This window comes from Lepidochelys olivacea, assembly GCF_965140295.1.
Source record: "Lepidochelys olivacea isolate rLepOli2 genome assembly, chromosome: 7".
Taxonomy (NCBI): Eukaryota; Metazoa; Chordata; order Testudines; family Cheloniidae; genus Lepidochelys; species Lepidochelys olivacea.
Window position 1 is genome coordinate 58,484,838 of NC_140417.1, and position 17,388 is coordinate 58,502,225.

Here is a 17,388-nt window from a genome sequence, read left to right on the forward strand (position 1 = left end):
GGCAGGTTTGGACCCATTACTACAGCACTTGTCGCAGAGGTTAAGACGTTGAGGAATCAATCTTTGACAATGTAGGAACATGGTGATTGCCAGAATAGATTAGACCCACATCCATCTAGTCCAGCATCCTGTCTCAGACTGTGGCCAGTAGCAGTTGCTTCTGAGGAAGGTACAAGAAATGCCATAGTGGGCAGAGGTGGGACAGTATGCCCCCAGGGAATCACAGAAATGTAGGGCTCAAAGAGACATCAAGAGGTCATTAGTCCATCCCCCACGCTAAGGCAGGATTAGGTATCCCTGGGCCCATCCCTGACAGGTGTTTTTCCAACCTGTTCTTAAAAACTTCCAATAGTGGGGATTCCACAACCTCCATAGGTCACCTGTTCCACTGCTTGACTATCCTCAGAGCTAGAATGTTTCCTTCTAACCCCCAGGATATAGAAGTTGTTTTATGCCCCAAGGCATGAGGGCTTATATCACTCTCAACCTCTTGTTGTTAGTTTAAACTCTACTATTATTATATCTATTTCATAGCAAGAGACTGAAATGAAACGCAAGCCAGTTTTGTCAAACATCTCTTACTTTAATATCCCTGTAAAACAGGAAACATTTATATGTTCAAACAGCTGCAAAGATGATGCACATGTAAAAAGTGGAGCAACACAGGGTACCACCAGGATTGTCTTTACAAATCCAATAGGTTTGTTCACCGCCATCTTTGTACAAAGTCCAGAATGTTTCCATTGCAAAACTGGTTTAAATCAGTTTAGTACAAAAAGTGAATTGTGCATTAGGTTGTGCAATTTTATCTTACAAAGCAATAACATGTACAGTGCAGTAAATAAAACCAAAGTGAAAGGCCAAAACTCAATAGAGGTAACAGATTTATGAACATTTGGCTAATGATGCTTGACAAATCTGTGCAAATAACGGCTACTCTAGATGCAGCATGCAGAGAGTAAAACAAATTCATAATGCTTTCTAGAAGGCTTAAAACTCAGCTAATTCAAGATAGAACACCAGGTTTACAGCCGTGTAAATCTGGAGTTGCTCCAATGACTTAAGAGGAGTTCTGGATTTCTATCACTGTGACTGAATCAGCATCTGGCTTACACTGTAAATTCTATTCCCAGTTACTCTTGGTTTAGCCCAGTGTAGCTGGGGGCAGAAAGCAGAAATTGACCTGGAATCTTAGAATAACTTTATAAGGATGCATTTTTCTGAAAGTCAGGCTTTTAAGTTGTATTTAATGCCATATTCCTCTTCCGCCATAAATCTATCACTCTGATCCATAATAAAATGAAACAAGAGTATTTATTATTATCTTGTAGCTTGCAGAGTGGCTTTGTATGCAAATACCTCTTAATATTACTACTGTCTTGAAATCAAGGAAGCAGTTTTTATACACATATTGCTGTTAATGTATTTCACCACTGTGTTGCCTATTTTTAACTGAAGGTAATCTTCTGTTGCATAGCTAATAATTCTACTTCCATAAATATAACCCTCTAGGCAAAGGAGTTACAATAATATCATAGCAGTAGTTTGCAATTTACAAACATGAACAAATGAACCCCCACAATGCCCCAGGCTGTGAGGTAGGTAAGATATCCCAGAGAGTTTTCCAGTTTAATGCAGATTTCAGTCTCATGGGATGAACTGGAGGGGAGGAAAGGGGAGAACAGGAGAGATTTACTCAAACTGGAACTCTCAGAAATTCAACCAGCTTTCACAAAAAAGATTATAGTACAACAGAGTTATTTAATGTTGCTTAAGGACCAAATTCAACCCTCCTGCCCCCGAAATCAATGGAGCTTTCCATCGACTTGAATTGGAGCTGGATCAGGCCCTCAATAAGGGACTATTAGGTAGTAAATCAATGGGAAGGGAAGAATTGCATGTTTACTGTGACAATTATATATACCCAGACTCACAGAGCTGGTTTAGTAATGCTTTCCCTTTGACATGGGCACAGAATAAAAGGAGCCAATGATATCTAAACAGCTGATATTGCCAGTGATGCTGATCAATTCTTAAGTCAGTGAGCCAGCGTATCAATAATTTACCAACCTACTTTATGCTGATTTAGAAATCAGCATTTCCTAACACAGCGTGACAAGCAAGATAGTGCATGCAGTACAGCGCCTGTCCGTGCTGGTCTGGCTGCCCGTTAGAATAAGTCTCCAGTAGCCGGGGGCTCTCCAAGATGAGTGGCAATAGCAGAGGTTCTTATTGGAGGAGACGGGATTCCATGGCTTCAATGTTCTGCAGCACCTGCAGCACTACTTCGTAGCAGAACAGGTACTGGTCCTGGACATGTGAAGAAACCAGCATGGAGTCACCCAGTGACATTCCATAGACACATACATAGGACGGCCTGACTTGGGAGCACGTCTGTAACGTGAATATAATCTAGGGCTGCAGGAAACTTGGGGAGATTCTCCTTCCCCTCCACCACCCACTCTCTTGTTTTCTGTCCTCCCTAGCCTTAAGGCCAGTGCTTAATTTCTAAGGAAAGAGGTACTAGGGCTCAAGCAATTTTTTTACATTCATAACTAATGCAGCAAGCCCAGAGGGGCCGGGGCTCTGAGCTGCCAGGCCCAGAGGGGCCGGGGCTCTGAGCTGCCAGGCCCAGAGGGACCGGGGCTCTGAGCTGCCAAGCCCAGAGGTGTCAGGGCTCTGAGCTGCCAGGCCCAGAGGTGTCGGGGCTCTGAGCTGCCAGGCCCAGAGGTGTCGGGGCTCTGAGCTGCCAGGCCCAGAGGTGTCGGGGCTCAGCCCTCACAAGCCCTGGCACAAATTAAGCACCACTTATGGCCCCGATTCAGCAGAGCACTTGAGTACATATTTAAGTCTCTTGAACTTCAATGGAAGCGAAGCCTATGCCTTGCTGAATCAGGGACATTAGACAAAGTTAGCCTGGTCTCAAGGTGGAGACCTTACCTTGGTTTGAATCATGCCAAATCGCTGAAGCCTCAGCTCTCTCACTATCTGCTTGATATTGAACTGTCAGGAGAGAATGGTGTTATTTCATTGCAGGCCAAGTTATTAAAAAGAACATGCTTGATGGGGAAATGTAAGATTGTTCCTTCGCTGCTTTACTATTAATTATTGTCCCGACACTCAACAGAAATCAGAACTTACTACCATTTCCTTTTGAAAACTGACTTGAGTTGATTTACACCAGGGCGAATTGGTGTCCCTCCCCAAGTAAGCCCAGGGTAATATTTATAATGATTTGGTTTAGATATACTCACACATAGACCTTTTTCAATGCAGCTCAGCAAAATATCAATACAAAGCAGAACCCCGCTCCTTCCAATCCCAGCGCTGCAGTGGGCGGTTATGGGGCCCGTCTGGTGAACTTTTCTCATGTAGCGAATGAATTTTACGAGATGCTCTATCAGTCTGGGAGTACCATGATCTGGCCAAGTGGTAAACTGCAGGTGTTTTACGAAGCGTTTCTCTCCTGTCTGGAAGAGAGCGATCACCAATGTGAATTTCATTGGAGGAGTTACTCTTGTAAAGTCAACCAGAAAACTAAGGACTGTGGCTACTCACATGGAATAAGCAATAAAGAGAGACCCTGCTTTCAAGACAGATAGTGAGGGATTAGGACTAACCATTCTAAACATTCACAGAGACATTGTGGCACTTTAATATTTTTAAGTGCTCTGAGATCCTCAGATAGAAAGGACTATGAAAGTGTTACTAGTTATAACAAGCCATATCCTGAAGCTTTGTAAGGACTTATGTTCTCATGTTTTTAATAATTTTTCTTCCTGCACAACAGGCATTTAACATCTGATGTGGACTTTGATTTCCTCAGCAGTAATTCATTGTTTCACCTGTATAAGTACCCTTGGGCTCTTGGAGGTTTCACACAGGCATTAAAGAAGAATAAATAGGCTTCCATGGGTCAGTGTCTGATCTTCTTTATACCAGTGTAAATGAGATCAGCCTCTTTGGCACAATCTACTTCTCTTCCTGGTTTGAGCATTGGGCATCTGCACTGACTTTGTAAATCTGGCCCACAGTTCACAGGTACTGAGCTGAACATGTTCCCAAAGCGTACAAACAACTGCCAGGTAGGGATCTCTACTGCAGTGTTTTCCATAGTGCCTATCACTGTTAGCAGCCATAATGGGCATCTTGGGATACTGAAGGAGTGGATGATGGGGATACTGCTTTAGACAAAAGACCTTCACCAGAACCTTCACCCAAAACTCAAAATGAACCTTTTGAGCTCAAAACTTTTCCATTAACTTTTGTCTATCCCATGGGATCCCTGCATCTCATAGTTCTGGTTAGGGCTGACAGTGAAATGTACTGGTGTCATAAATATAAAGGGAAGGCTAACCACCTTTAAATCCCTCCTGGCCAGAGGAAAAAACCCTTTCACCTGTAAAGGGTTAAGAAGCTAAAGATAACCTCGCTGGTACCTGACCAAAATGACCAATGAGGAGACAAGATACTTTCAAAGCTGGAGGGGGGAGGGAAACAAAGGGTTCTCTCTGTCTGTGTGTTTCTTCTTTTGCCGGGACCAGAGCAGGAATGCAGGTCAGAACTCCTGTAAAGGGTTAATAAGCAATCTAGTTAGATATGTGTTAGATTCTGTTTTGTTTAAATGGCTGATAAAATAAGTTGTGCTGAATGGAATGTATATTCCGGGTTTTGTGTCTTTTTGTAACTTAAGGTTTTGCCTCGAGGGATTCTCTATGTTTTGAATCCGATCACCCTGTAAGGTATTTACCATCCTGATTTTACAGAGGTGATTCTTTTATTTTTTCTTCAATTAAAATTCTTCTTTTAAGAACCTGATTGCTTTTTCCTTGTTCTTAAGATCCAAGGGTTTGGGTCTGTGTTCACCTGTGCAGATTGGTGAGGATTTTTACCAAGCCTTCCCCAGGAAAGGGGGGGTAGGGCTTGGGGGGATTTTGGGGGGAAAGACATTTCCAAGCGGGCTCTTTCCCTGTTATATTTGTTAGACGCTTGGTGGTGGCAGCAATAAAGTCCAGGGACAAAAGGTAAAATAGTTTGTACCTTGGGGAAGTTTTAACCTAAGCTGGTAAAAATAAGCTTAGGGGGGTTTTCATGAAGGTCCCCACATCTGTACCCTAGAGTTCAGAGTGGGGAAGGAACTTTAACAACTGGAAAGACCAGCCTAACTGTATGTCTATGCGAACTGGAAGCAGGAAGGACTGGACATCTTGCCCAAGAGCCTGTTCTCATCCAGCAGATTCAGGAATCTCCGAACGTTTGGACATCACTAGTTTACCAAATTCAGGGTCCATTTTGGTCAATTTCATGGTCATAGAATTTTAAAAATCATAAATTTCATGATTGAAATCTGAAATCTCACAGTGTTGTAATTGTAGCGGTCTCAACTCAAAAAGGAGTTGTGGGGGATTGCAAAGTTATTGTGGGGGGTTTGCAGTACTGCTACCTTTACCTCTGTGCTGCTCCTGATGGTGGTGCTGCCTTCAGAGCTGGGCAGCTGGAGAGTGGCGGCTGCATGCCGGAAGCCCAGCTGTGAAGGCAGAGCCCCCACCAGCAGCAGCACAGAAGTAAGGATGGCCTGGTATGGTATTGCCAACCTTACTTCTGCTCTGCTGCTGGTGGGGGTTGCCTTCAGAGCTGGGCCCTCAGTCAGCAACTGCCACTGTCAGGCCACCCTGTGCTGAAGGCAGTGTAGAAGTATGGGTGGAAATATTGCAACCCCCTTAAAATAACCTTGCAACCCCCCTGCAGCTCCCTTTTGGCTCAAGACCCCCAATTTGAGAAACGCTGGTCTCCTCTGTGAAATCTGTATAGTATAGGGTAAAAGCACACAAAAGACCAGATTTCATGGCAAGAGACCAGATTTCATGGTCTGTGACCCGTTTTTCATGGCCATGAATTTGGTAGGGCCTTAGACATCACATGTGGCTGCTTCTCTGAACTGAGTGCGGATTGCCCATCAGTGCAGCCAAAGAACCCCCCACCCCCACACAGTCATCCTTACTGAGGACAGAGATTTATAAAGGTCCTAATCTGAGCACATCCTGCAAGTGCCCTCAACACCCACTGCAGTTAAAGGCCTTCAGTTCCTGTCCTGAAAACTGCAGGGCCAGATCCACGTTTCTGCACGGAGCTAAGGAAAAATCACCCACTCTATGTGCACTCCTATAATTCAGGTTTTCATAAAGGTGAAAAATAATCAGAAAATCCTACAGAAGAAACTTACTCAACACTGCTCTAAATACTGCCAGAGAGATACAATACATAGTGTCGAAGTCCCCCTCTTCAGGCATACAATAAAATATATTTAATTTACCTGCTTGTTAATTATTTCTATTATTCGGATGATAAAATATTCCAAGATCTGGTAGTTGTCCAGCCTCAGATGGAATTCACTGAGGTCTAGAGAGTCCTGTGGAGGTTCAGGCCAGTATCTGTGACACTTGATTTTTCCAAGCTCCACTTCTTTCGTCATCATGGCAATCACATCTGACTCATTCTCCCAAATCATTTGCCAGAAATCAGCCACAGTGCAAGGCAGAGGCCCCTGTGCTGAAATATAGAAATGTTCCTTTTCTCCAATATGCGCTCGGATGTAACTTGCATTAATATAGCCCTTGGTTGCTCCAAGAGGAACCCGTGTTGCATCATCTGGACAGAAAGAAAAAGTCCTCTGAAGTTTTGCTATTTCAGCTGAAGATCCAAATTCATGTCTCTGTCTAGGCTCTAAGGGGAGCTTGAACATCAGGCAGTTGAGTGCTGTCTCAGTGATATTCATGGTGCATTTGGCTGGCCAAGCAACATTAATATCCCTGCTAACAGGCAATTTCTACAATCATATTATATGATTCATCTCTTCCTGCTAAGAACTATATTGTTTCTTTAAGGCACTTCTGTCACAATCTGACAGGCCTTATAACAGGGTACTAAGGTAATAGTCCAAAACACTGCAGTTCACCCTACTGTTACCTGAACCAGTACCATATGATACTGTAAAGTTTCTGTAACACAGGGAACTTTAAAAACTTGTAATATTTCTCCAATATTACACAACACTGTAATGCTCCCGTTGTTGCAGATTACAAAGAGGTCTGTGTGTAAATGAAAATGGCATACTGCTCTCTCTGTAAATAGTGAACGTTCTGCTGTGGCAATCAAATCTTAATTCCAGAAGCCAGCTCCGATTGGTAGTGAAACTTTTGTGCCTTGCTTGAATTGATCAATGGGGATTTGGGGTCTGCGGGTTGGATCAGAAAATATTTATGTTCTCAGATGCTTTGGAACATAGGAAAAAATTTTACCCCTTTTCGGGGGCCTCAATCATGCTGGGACAGAATTCCACTGTATCACAGTCATTTGACTGGCTTTAAAGCACAGCCATTACAGTTAGGGTTAAATCTTCCTGTGCAAAATTTAGGAAGAGGTTCTATGGAGACAGAGAAGGGACTAAACCCCCCATTTCACCTCCCACCTCTCCTGCACCCCTGGGGACAATGTCTGGGGAATCTAGACAGCAGCAAATTCATTAGCCTTACCCTTGCCCTACTCCCAGAAACCCACTGTAGAGGGGAAGAGCAGGAACCCCTCGTGGAGCTGGGCTCTGTATCACTGAAGGGGTCAAAATCTCCTGCATGAACCCCACCAATTCTACCCACTGCCCATGTACCAGATTCCACTGTTTCTGGAGCCCCCGACGACAAGAGGAGGGACTAGATTTGCCTGCTATAACTCAGCCTACCAGCTGTTTTCCTTGGCTCCCATGTATTCCTCAAGTGTTTTTAAGCCCCTTTAGTGTACTTGCTTACATGGAAGGATATCTCGGTATCTGTTTTTCTCCCGGTTTTCTGGCGCTTTCCCAACTTGGCAGCCATCGAGCGGTTTCATGTGTTCTAAAGCCTAGATCAAAGGTAGATAGTCAAGACACTTCATTTCCTGCCTCCAAAGAGAAGCTGCAGGGTTAGCATTAGGACTCGCCATCAATGTATGTGACCTATGACTAGGAAACCGAGTTTCGTTTGGAATACACTCAATACGCTCTACTCTATATTTTCAGGTAACACAGAGGCCCAAAAGCAAGGCACTTTCATTTCCCATCTTCTAAATACTTTGAGAGACCAGTGACATTCTTCAGCCCCCATGAGTGAGTATTTCCAGGGATTTCCCACGAGATTTCAAACCAAGGTCTGAGCACATCATTGAAGATCCCATGGCATATTCGTTAGTGAAGGGCGTGTTCATTCTGGTGTCTTGGCCACATTCCAGCATGGGTAATGAACAAGCTGCTGCCCTAAAAAACACTTGTAATTGCTAGCACAGAGCAGATGTCACATTTCCACCCCAGTGGAGGCTGCATTTCAGTGATTGGGGGAAGTGATATGTATAGGGCACAATTCAAAGGTAGGTAGTGTAAGTTACGTGATCATAAGTGTTTGTACATAGGTATAAGGTTTAACTTGATATAACAAACACATCAAAGAACAGGAAGGTGTCAGTTAAAGTAGTTTCATTGACACCTTTTTGCACTTTCTTGTAAGTTGCTTTTCCTGTTCCTCGTTTTTATCACCCTGGGGTGAGTTACACCAACTTACACTCTCCAATACCTACTTCCACCCTATTATCGACGTATATGCTACACTAGGGGTTATCAAATTTCTTTGCACCGCAACCCCCTTCTGACAATAAAAATTATTACATGACCCCAGGAGAGGAGACTGAAGTTTGAGCCTGCCTGAGCCCCGCCGCCCTGGGTTGGGGGCTAAAGCCCAAGAGATTCAGCCCTGGGCAGGGGGCCTGTAACCTGAGCCTTGCCACCCAGAGCCAAAGTCAAAGTCTGAGCCCTGCTGCCTATGGCTGAAGCCCTTGGGCTTTAGCTTCAGACCCGTGCCCCAGCAAGTCTAACGCCAGCCCTGGCAACCCCATTATAACGGGGTCACAACTCACTTTCGGGTCCTGACCCACAGTTTGAGAACCACTGTGCTACATACTTTTGAATTTGGCCCACGATCTGTAAAGCACTTGGCAATTCCTCAGTGTGAAAGGAGCTCTGGACTAGTAAGGGTACCATGGGCCCAGACCTCATTCAGAGAAAGTGCAAACTGGTTTTGAATGACGGATCAGGTACAAAGAATGGCCTTAAAAAGGGACTACATCTTGTGTGACCAGACCCACAGGACTCAGCTGATAGCTGCTGTAGGACAACGTAGCCAAGAGTGACCTAGGGCACCCTCCTGCCTGAGTCACTGATAGATAGGAACTTTAGAGGCTGTTAGGCTTGTGGGATGGTTAGCAAACACTACACACTTCTGTCAAACACCGTTGTGTTGGGGGGATTTTGTTACCGGACGGCAAGAGCTGGACAGGAGGTAAAAGGAACAAAGGAAAATATAAAATAGGAATTACCATGGAGACCAGGGACAATTACCAGATTCTTCAGAGGAAGGTCCAACCTTGTAACAGACAATTATAGAATAACTTGTCCTTAAGGGAAGTTTAAGGCTAGCCCCCATCAGTCAATGGTTGGCTTATGCTCTGAAGCAGAAGAGTTTATAACTTTTACCATTTTTATCCCAGCTATTGTAACTTCACATGTTCTCATTATCCATAGAAGTGTCTAATCCTCTTTTGAATTCACAGAATCATAGAACTGGAAGGGACCCTGAGAGGTCATCTAGTCCAGTCCCCTGCACTCATGGCAGGACTAAGTATTATTTAGACCAGTGGTTCCCAAACTTGTTCTGCCGCTTGTGCAGGGAAAGCCCCTGGCAGGCGGGGCCCGTTTGTTTGCCTGCCGCGTCCGCAGGTTCGGCCGATCGCGACTCCCAGTGTCCACAGTTCGCTGCTCCAGGCCAATGGGAGCCGCTGGAAGTGGCGCGGGCCGCGGGACATACTGGCCGGGGGACATGCTAATCTTTGAGAGATTCGGTTTTTTTCACACATAACTCACTTTCCCAGTAGTGCCAAACACTTAGGCCTACAAAAGCAAAGCAACACATCTCACCACAAACTCTTTCAGGATCTCTTGTTCTTCAATCTGCCTCCGAAGGCTCTGGATCAGAACTCTGAGACGAGACCTCAGATCTTCCCCAGTCAGTGATGGCATAATGTGAGTCAGCTGAGTCAGCTCGTCTTCAGAAACAAGTTTTCTGCCTACGCGTTGACAACAAAGAGAGGATGAGTTTAATCTTTGTAGTGCAATGCGCACACACTGCTGGCTTTGAAAAGGAGGGGATTGCTAATCTTCAGTTTCTTTTGCCACCTACTTTTTGGAAGCAGAATCCAGAAACAGTTTCTCAACCTCGTTTATGTTTCCAGCTGACACAAGCATAAGTCAAAACCCTGGATCTAAACACCCCCAAATTTCATGGAAGATGGATTCTGAGCCAAACACTGAAGCTCATGGCCATGTGCATTTGCTAAACACAGCCTAGACTAAACACAATGTTACTGCAGAACTGTATACTTCAATGCCTGCTTACACTGGTGCAAAAGACTCCACCCACATCTTCACTGTAGATCCTCCACTTCCTACAAATTAGTGCGGTCACTTTCCTGGTGCTAAGAATAATTACTGTACGTTAACTTTCCCCCCAAGTCAGGAAATATATCATGTTCTGTTTTTACCTCTTCCTCCCATTCCAGCCCAGGACTTACAATTTTTCAGCATGTTGGCTGCACCAAAGCGAAGATTAATTTTTATTGGTTGTAGCCCTACCTGAGGTAGGTGTCCCAATTTGAAACTGTGGTCTACTGAGCACATGGGTAAATGGTTAAGAAACCTGCATAAATGTCAAATATTCATACATGAAACACTGCTAGGTCAACGGAATCTGAAGACTCACATTTGGTCTATCTGAATTCTCGTGGGACAATACAGTAAGTCTATGTTCAGACCGCTGGTGACACTGGAACCAGAGATGCTGGTTTGAGTTACTCTGTAGTGCTAACAGCAAATGGAGATTCCTCGTTAGCTCAAGTTACAAGGGCCTGTAATGCTGGAGCAGGACAATCTAAGCTCTATTCCTGCCGTTGCCATGAAGTTCCAATGGCCACAGCATGCAGCATAATGATGAAAGTTGTGTTCCAAGAAGCCACAGGTGGGATAGACAGAAAGAGCCTCAGCTGGTGTCCTATTACTATTTATATCAGTGTAGCACCTAGAAGCCCTACTTACAGACCAATAGTGTTAGGTGCTGTACAAACACAGAACAGACAATCCCAGAATGGGCCTAATTCTGTTGAGCTCATTAAAACTACACTGGGGATCTGGGCCAGTATGTTAAAGAAAAGAGAGAGCCTTTCACACATTTACCCCTGGATAGAACAGAAATCCTCCGGGCCACATCATCTTCCTCACTTATCCAGCTGTCAGTCTCAGACTCCTGACTGTCTGTTCTAAAGCTGCTTTCACACGTGTAGTATTTCTGTGATCTGTAAAGCAATGCTCAGTTAACATTCTAGTTGGGAGTGGGAGCCACCATTACAATGAAGGCTGCATAAGCGTTTGAGTTCTAAGCTCTGTTTTAAACCACTCAGCACTTTCATGAACTTTCTATTTTCAGACACTGGCATGGGTTCTGGATGACAGAAGTCCCCCACAGCAAACGTTCCCTTTGTCTGTAGCAGTGTCTGTAAATACAGCAGCTAATGGTATCCGCTGCTAACTTTTAGGAGCTTAATTTTAAAAGGTTGAGGAGACCTTATATGTAAATCCAAACAACTCTTTAACAACAGTTTAAGCGTGGTAAAGTTATGAGCAACTGAAAATAGGGTCTTATAATAGAAGAAGTGCTAACCTACCTTAGCTAATAGGGAGAGCTGGTAGGGCCTCCTAAAATAAATATCCCCCCAGAGTGTTTTACAGCATGGAAAAGAGATAGCCCTGAATCGAAAGTCCCAATCCAAACACCACTTCACTTTGGAAAGTCTGGATCTGAATCCAAACTTTGAGGCTACTTTTAACGATTCAATGGGCCAAACCAAAACCCCAGATCTAAATCACACTAAACTTTGGGAAAGTTTGGATCCAGATCCACACTTTTAGCTGGGACCCATTTCCAGTGTAAATGGTGTATTCTCTATAAGTTGAAATATTTCAATCATGCTGTGAGGACTTCAGTAACCCAGCCAAAGGTTATGGGTCTATTTCAGGAGCATAAGAGGGTCTATGGCCTGCAATGACTACACAACGACCAATGCCAGATACAAATATTTGTCTTTTTTATCATAGTTGTTAATTTCACACAGAAAAAAAAACAATTCCTGTGCCTTTAAGTCCAAGAAAATCACACACAATTTCTTTCTCCGCTTGTATGAGGGATTCATAGATATTAAGGTCAGAAGGGATCGTTATGATCATCTAGTCTGACCTCCTGCTCAACACAGGCCACAGAATCTCACCCACCCACTCCTGCGAAAAACCTCTCACCTATGTCTGAGCTACTGAAGTCCTCAAATCATGGTTTAAAGACTTCAAGGAGCAGAGAATCCTCCAGCAAGTGACCCGTGCCCCATGCTACAGAGGAAGGCGAAAAACCTCCAGGGCCTCTTCAAATCTGCCCTGGAGGAAAATTCCTTCCCAACCCCAAATATGGCGATCAGCTAAACCCTGAGCACATGGGCAAGATTCACCAGCCAGATACCCAGGAAAGAATTTTCTGTAGTAACTCAGATCCCACCCCATCTAGCATCCCATCACAGGCCATTGGGCCTATTTACCATGAATATTTAATTACCAAAATCATGTTATCCCATCATACCATCTCCTCCATAAACTTATCAAGTTTAATCTTAAAGCCAGATAGGTCTTTTGCCCCCACTGCTTCCCTTGGAAGGCTATTCACTCCTCTGATGGTTAGAAACCTTCATCTAATTTCAAGTCTAAACTTCCCAATGACCAGTTTATATCCATTTGTTCTTGTGTCCACAATGGTACTGAGCTTAAATAATTCCTCTCTCTCTCCAGTATTTATCCCTCTGATATATTTATAGAGAGCAATCATATCTCCCTTCAACCTTTTTTTAGTTAGGCTAAACAAGCCAAGCTCCTTGAGTCTCCTTTCATAAGACAGGTTTTCCATTCCTCGGATCATCCTAGTAGCCCTTCTCTGTACCTGTTCCCTACTGATCTTGTGGAAAACACAACCCACCAAACTTTCTAACAAAATTGCAGCTACATACTTCTGAAGGTTATGAAAATGGCTGATTAACATCTTCTTTTCCAGTTCATGTCCATATGTGTCTGCTGGAAAGCGGAGCCAAGTATTTATTCAACCATTTGAACTCCTTTTTCTGTTTGTGAATTATCCCCAAATAGACTTTGATTTTTATGGTTTTGTTTGTCATTTGATGAATGACTTATATAAATGTATTTCAGTCAGTGGGCTGCTCAGATGAATTAATTCATTATTCATGCTGTGAGATGGCTGATCTCTATCATGGGGGACTGTTTCTGATCACAGATTCAATGACTTCCAAGGTAGAGCCAAGCAGAACCAGGGACACCCAGCAATGTCAATGGCAGCTGAGGCCATTTCGTGCTGAGCACGAAAATCAGACCACCTGGTGCTGCACAGACAATATAAATCTTAAGACGTTTTTTGTAAGAGTACAATATGCCTTGATGTCCTTGTCTAAAATTCCCCCTCCTGTCACTGCTGTGTGGGGGCTTGTTGGAATCCCCATTGCAGAAGTAGCTGCATTTCAACAGTGCTGAATAAATGTAGCTTGGGACTCACTATGGGATGGATGGTGCTGTATAAATCTATGATATTAGGATTGCTCAAAGAAATAGAAGAACAAACTGGCCATGCTGTACATTGTCATGAATTTTTATGTGCTAGAAAGACTGACCTGTCTGCATTTGCCTCATACTCCAGTTCAGTTGATTGACTTTGCAGGGGTGAACCGCATTTACTTTCTGATTCCTGTGGAAACAAAATAAAACCATAATGAAAAATCAACGGGAGGAAGCATCAAGAATACCGTTAATTTCACTGATAAATTTACTTCTCATCTGACAAAAACATGTCCCTTGTTAAAGCCCGGAAAGGGAAATGGAAAGTTTCCCAGTCAAAGATACATGCACAAATCTCAATTCAGCATCGCAGGACCTACTCAGCGTAAAAAGTCTCTTCAGCTGTATTTGCAAGCTCCACAACAATCCAGACATCTCTGTACAAGTGCACATCCTAGCATGCATCACTGAGATCTGGAGGGATCCATATTAATTATTCCTCTGCTCTCACAATGAGAGTACAATCACTTACAGGATTTACGATCCACGCCATGCTCTCTGTCTCCCACATACCGTATTAACTGGCAGCAGGAAGCACCACTGGATGAGCATGAACTACTGGCAATAACTTGCTTTTTATCCCAGGCACAACAATGCCAGCTGCAAGTGGCACAGTGCAGCTGGTCTATGGAAGGAACACTTGACTGGCGGAGAAAGCAGACACTTGATTGTCCTCCAGATGGAGGAGACAGTGTGCAGATCGGTGGCTGATTGTATAGTTCCAGAGTGATAATTGGATTCTGCATTTAGATTATGATACAGAACATCTGCCTTTATCATATGCAAGTTGCTCCTTCTCAGTTGTAACGTTTGAGAGATATTTATCTAGATTTCAGTTCAGGATGGATTTACTCTCATTCTTTCCCTAATTTGTATTTCAGATGCAATCAGAAAACCATCTTTGCATATTACGAAGTGTAAACTGTTGAATCCCCAAAAGTACCTCTACAAAAGTCACCATTTCTGTCTTATTGCCATATATTCAGGCTTATTTTCCCCCATCAGAAATGCAAAAGAAGCATGAATTCAGTAATCCAATTTCTACACGTAAGACCAAATTGAGTGGAGAAAACCATGGGGATTTTTGTTGGTCTCTTAGCAGAGAGAAGATATTTTTCTTTGCTCCTTTATTCATCCATTTTTCTCAGTACTTTGTCAGTTTTAAAAGCTACCCGTTGGGAGCAAATGGCAGCAGTGGTTTTGAAAGTAAAGCATATACACTACCTGCTTGAAGGAGATTGGGCTCAAGACATGCTGAAAATAACCAAGAATAAGACATGAGTTTGAGGCTCCCATTCAGCAAATACCTTAAACGTGGGTTGAATGCTAAGCATGTGCTTTGCTGAAAAGGGAGGGACTTAACCATGTGCTTAAAATTAAACAAGAGCTTTAATATATTGCTAATTGAGGATTTTATTTTATTTTGGGGGCAAACTGATTTGCTAGATCATGTGCACAGCATAGGTGTGATTCTGTATTTTAGTGATCTTGGACAGTTAAGATCCAGTCTAATCCCTCGCTCAAAACTTTGTCAAACAAATTCCTCCCACCCTGAAATTTTCTCAGCTCAACTCAACTCAAAGATGCCATTTTTGTTTTGTTTTAAATATGTGTGAAATTGGTTGAGCCTTTTTTTTTTTTATCGTTTGAGCATGGAAAGAGTTACATTTTGGCCATATTTTTTTATCAGCAACTTTACAGCTGTATAACTAAAAAATGGCCGAAGCTACAAAACTTGGCATATTTGGTAGACCTTGCTGAGGCTTAGATACCAAACTAAGTTTGAGGAAGATAAGTTTTGTCGTTTCAAAGGCTGCAGTTGGTGGTCAGTAAGGTGCAACTTTTTAATAGGTATCTCATTAAAAAAAATGGCATTAAAAATGTAAAAGTTGCGAAGTCAAACATTCAGAAGTTAGGAAATGCCAGAATAAAGATTGTCTGTGCAATCTGAATTCAGCCCCCTTGTGTGTCTGTGTTATGAGACAGTCTTTAATTACAGGATCACATACTATGTTTTTTCCATATGACCCCTGCCTCAATCCGGAGCTACCAGCTCTGCTTATAATAGCCCAGTCCCTTCAGCATGGTTTATTGCAGTGGTTCTCAAACTTTTGTACTGGTGACCTCTTTCACATAGCAAGCTTCTGAGTGCGACCCCCCCTTATAAATTAAAAACACTTTTTAATATATTTAACGCCATTATAAATGCTGGAGGCAAAGCGGGGTTTGGGGTGGAGGCTGACAGCTCGCAACCCCGCATGTAATATCATCGAGACCCCCTGAGGGGTCCCAACCCCCAGTTTGAGAACTCCTGGTTTATTACTTTATTAGAATATGATCCTCCACAAAGGGGTGGCCCATTAACTGATTTCTCTTCATTTCCCCAAACCCATGCCACTGAGACACATGTAAACAGGTCACCAGGTAACGTCTAGAAATTCCACTCAGGCTTCACCTTGCTGCACATCTGGCTGGATTCCTCTTCCACTCCTCTGAAAGTGAATGTGTGCTCGGCTTCTAGGCTTCCCTCGCTACCTTGTTCATCTGAACGCAAGAGAGTGAGAGCAAAGAAAAAGGTCTTTAGAATCTGAGAGGCAAGCTCCTCCTCTTCTGTGCAGTGTGACACTGGCAGCGTGGAAAGCCCATCAGCAGAGAGCTACAGAAGCAGACACTAGCTGTAAACCCCCCCAGGCTCTGGACACTGAGCTTCTGGCTCCTCCAACTAGCACATATAGGGTGCAGTCCTACCCGCACTGAAGTCAATGGGAGTTTTGCCAGGGACTTTGTGGGAGCAGAATTTCCCCCAGGCTGTGTATCTGGCAGCTCTTCCCCACCTGCCCCACTTATCCCTACTCCCGCACTGGAGACGAGAGGGGAACAGGTCACCTCTTCCTTCCAGGCCAGCACCTAACGCAGCTTCCAAGTCCTGTGGAGAAGAGACTTTTAATGTGACTTGTGGGACGGGCTTGCACCCTCAGCCTGACGCTCAGAAGGACTGGAAAAGAGGGGGGGAAACATAAACCTGCTCCCTATATCTGACTCCAATTCACAGGGGTCACCTGGGGGCCATGTCCCTCATGAGCAACCTAGCCTGATGGACCCCCATCCCCATCCGACCCGCCTCATTCCTCAACTGCCGCCAACTGTCACACCCTCCAGTAGAACCTTCTCCCACGGTCTCTGTGACATCGCTGGCTGGCACCCCCCAGCACCCAGCCTGGGTGAGAAACCTCTCCCTACACGGCACACCGGCAGTACAGTCTGGGCAGCGTTAGGGAAAGGATGGGCCAGCGCTTAAGAGTGCAAGCAAGGCTCTCAGGAGACCCAAGTTGGATTCCTTGCTCTGCCTCAGCCTTGCTATGTGACCTTGGTCCCATCACTTTGTCTCACTGTGCCTCAGTTCCCCACACTGCCCTACCTGAGCGTGGTGCTGAGAGGATAAATACACTGAAGGTGCTCAGATACCATGGTGACGGAAGTCGCAGATAGACTCAAAGAATTAATGGCCATTCAGAGCCAATGGAATGTGGAGATGTCAGAATGAGCAGACTGAGCATAGATATGGTTAACATAAGGGTAATGAGCGAGGGAATAAAGGC

At 44.1% G+C, this 17,388-nt stretch overlaps 1 protein-coding gene across 1 annotated transcript in view; it reads right to left on the reverse strand.

Moving 5' to 3' along the window:
• Window positions 1-582: 582 nt before the first annotated feature.
• Window positions 583-17,388, reverse strand: part of FRMPD2 (FERM and PDZ domain containing 2) — a gene marked incomplete at its 5' end in the record, with an annotated part of 94,217 nt that continues 77,411 nt past the window's right edge. Inside the window, 9 exons of the mRNA XM_084633008.1 lie at window positions 583-2,310; window positions 2,941-3,003; window positions 3,255-3,470; window positions 6,314-6,648; window positions 7,803-7,893; window positions 9,995-10,143; window positions 11,306-11,424; window positions 13,846-13,919; window positions 16,245-16,333. Of these exons, the coding sequence (XP_084489134.1) occupies window positions 2,230-2,310; window positions 2,941-3,003; window positions 3,255-3,470; window positions 6,314-6,648; window positions 7,803-7,893; window positions 9,995-10,143; window positions 11,306-11,424; window positions 13,846-13,919; window positions 16,245-16,333 (1,217 nt within the window). The 3' untranslated portion in view covers window positions 583-2,229. The remainder of the gene's footprint in view (window positions 2,311-2,940; window positions 3,004-3,254; window positions 3,471-6,313; window positions 6,649-7,802; window positions 7,894-9,994; window positions 10,144-11,305; window positions 11,425-13,845; window positions 13,920-16,244; window positions 16,334-17,388) is intronic.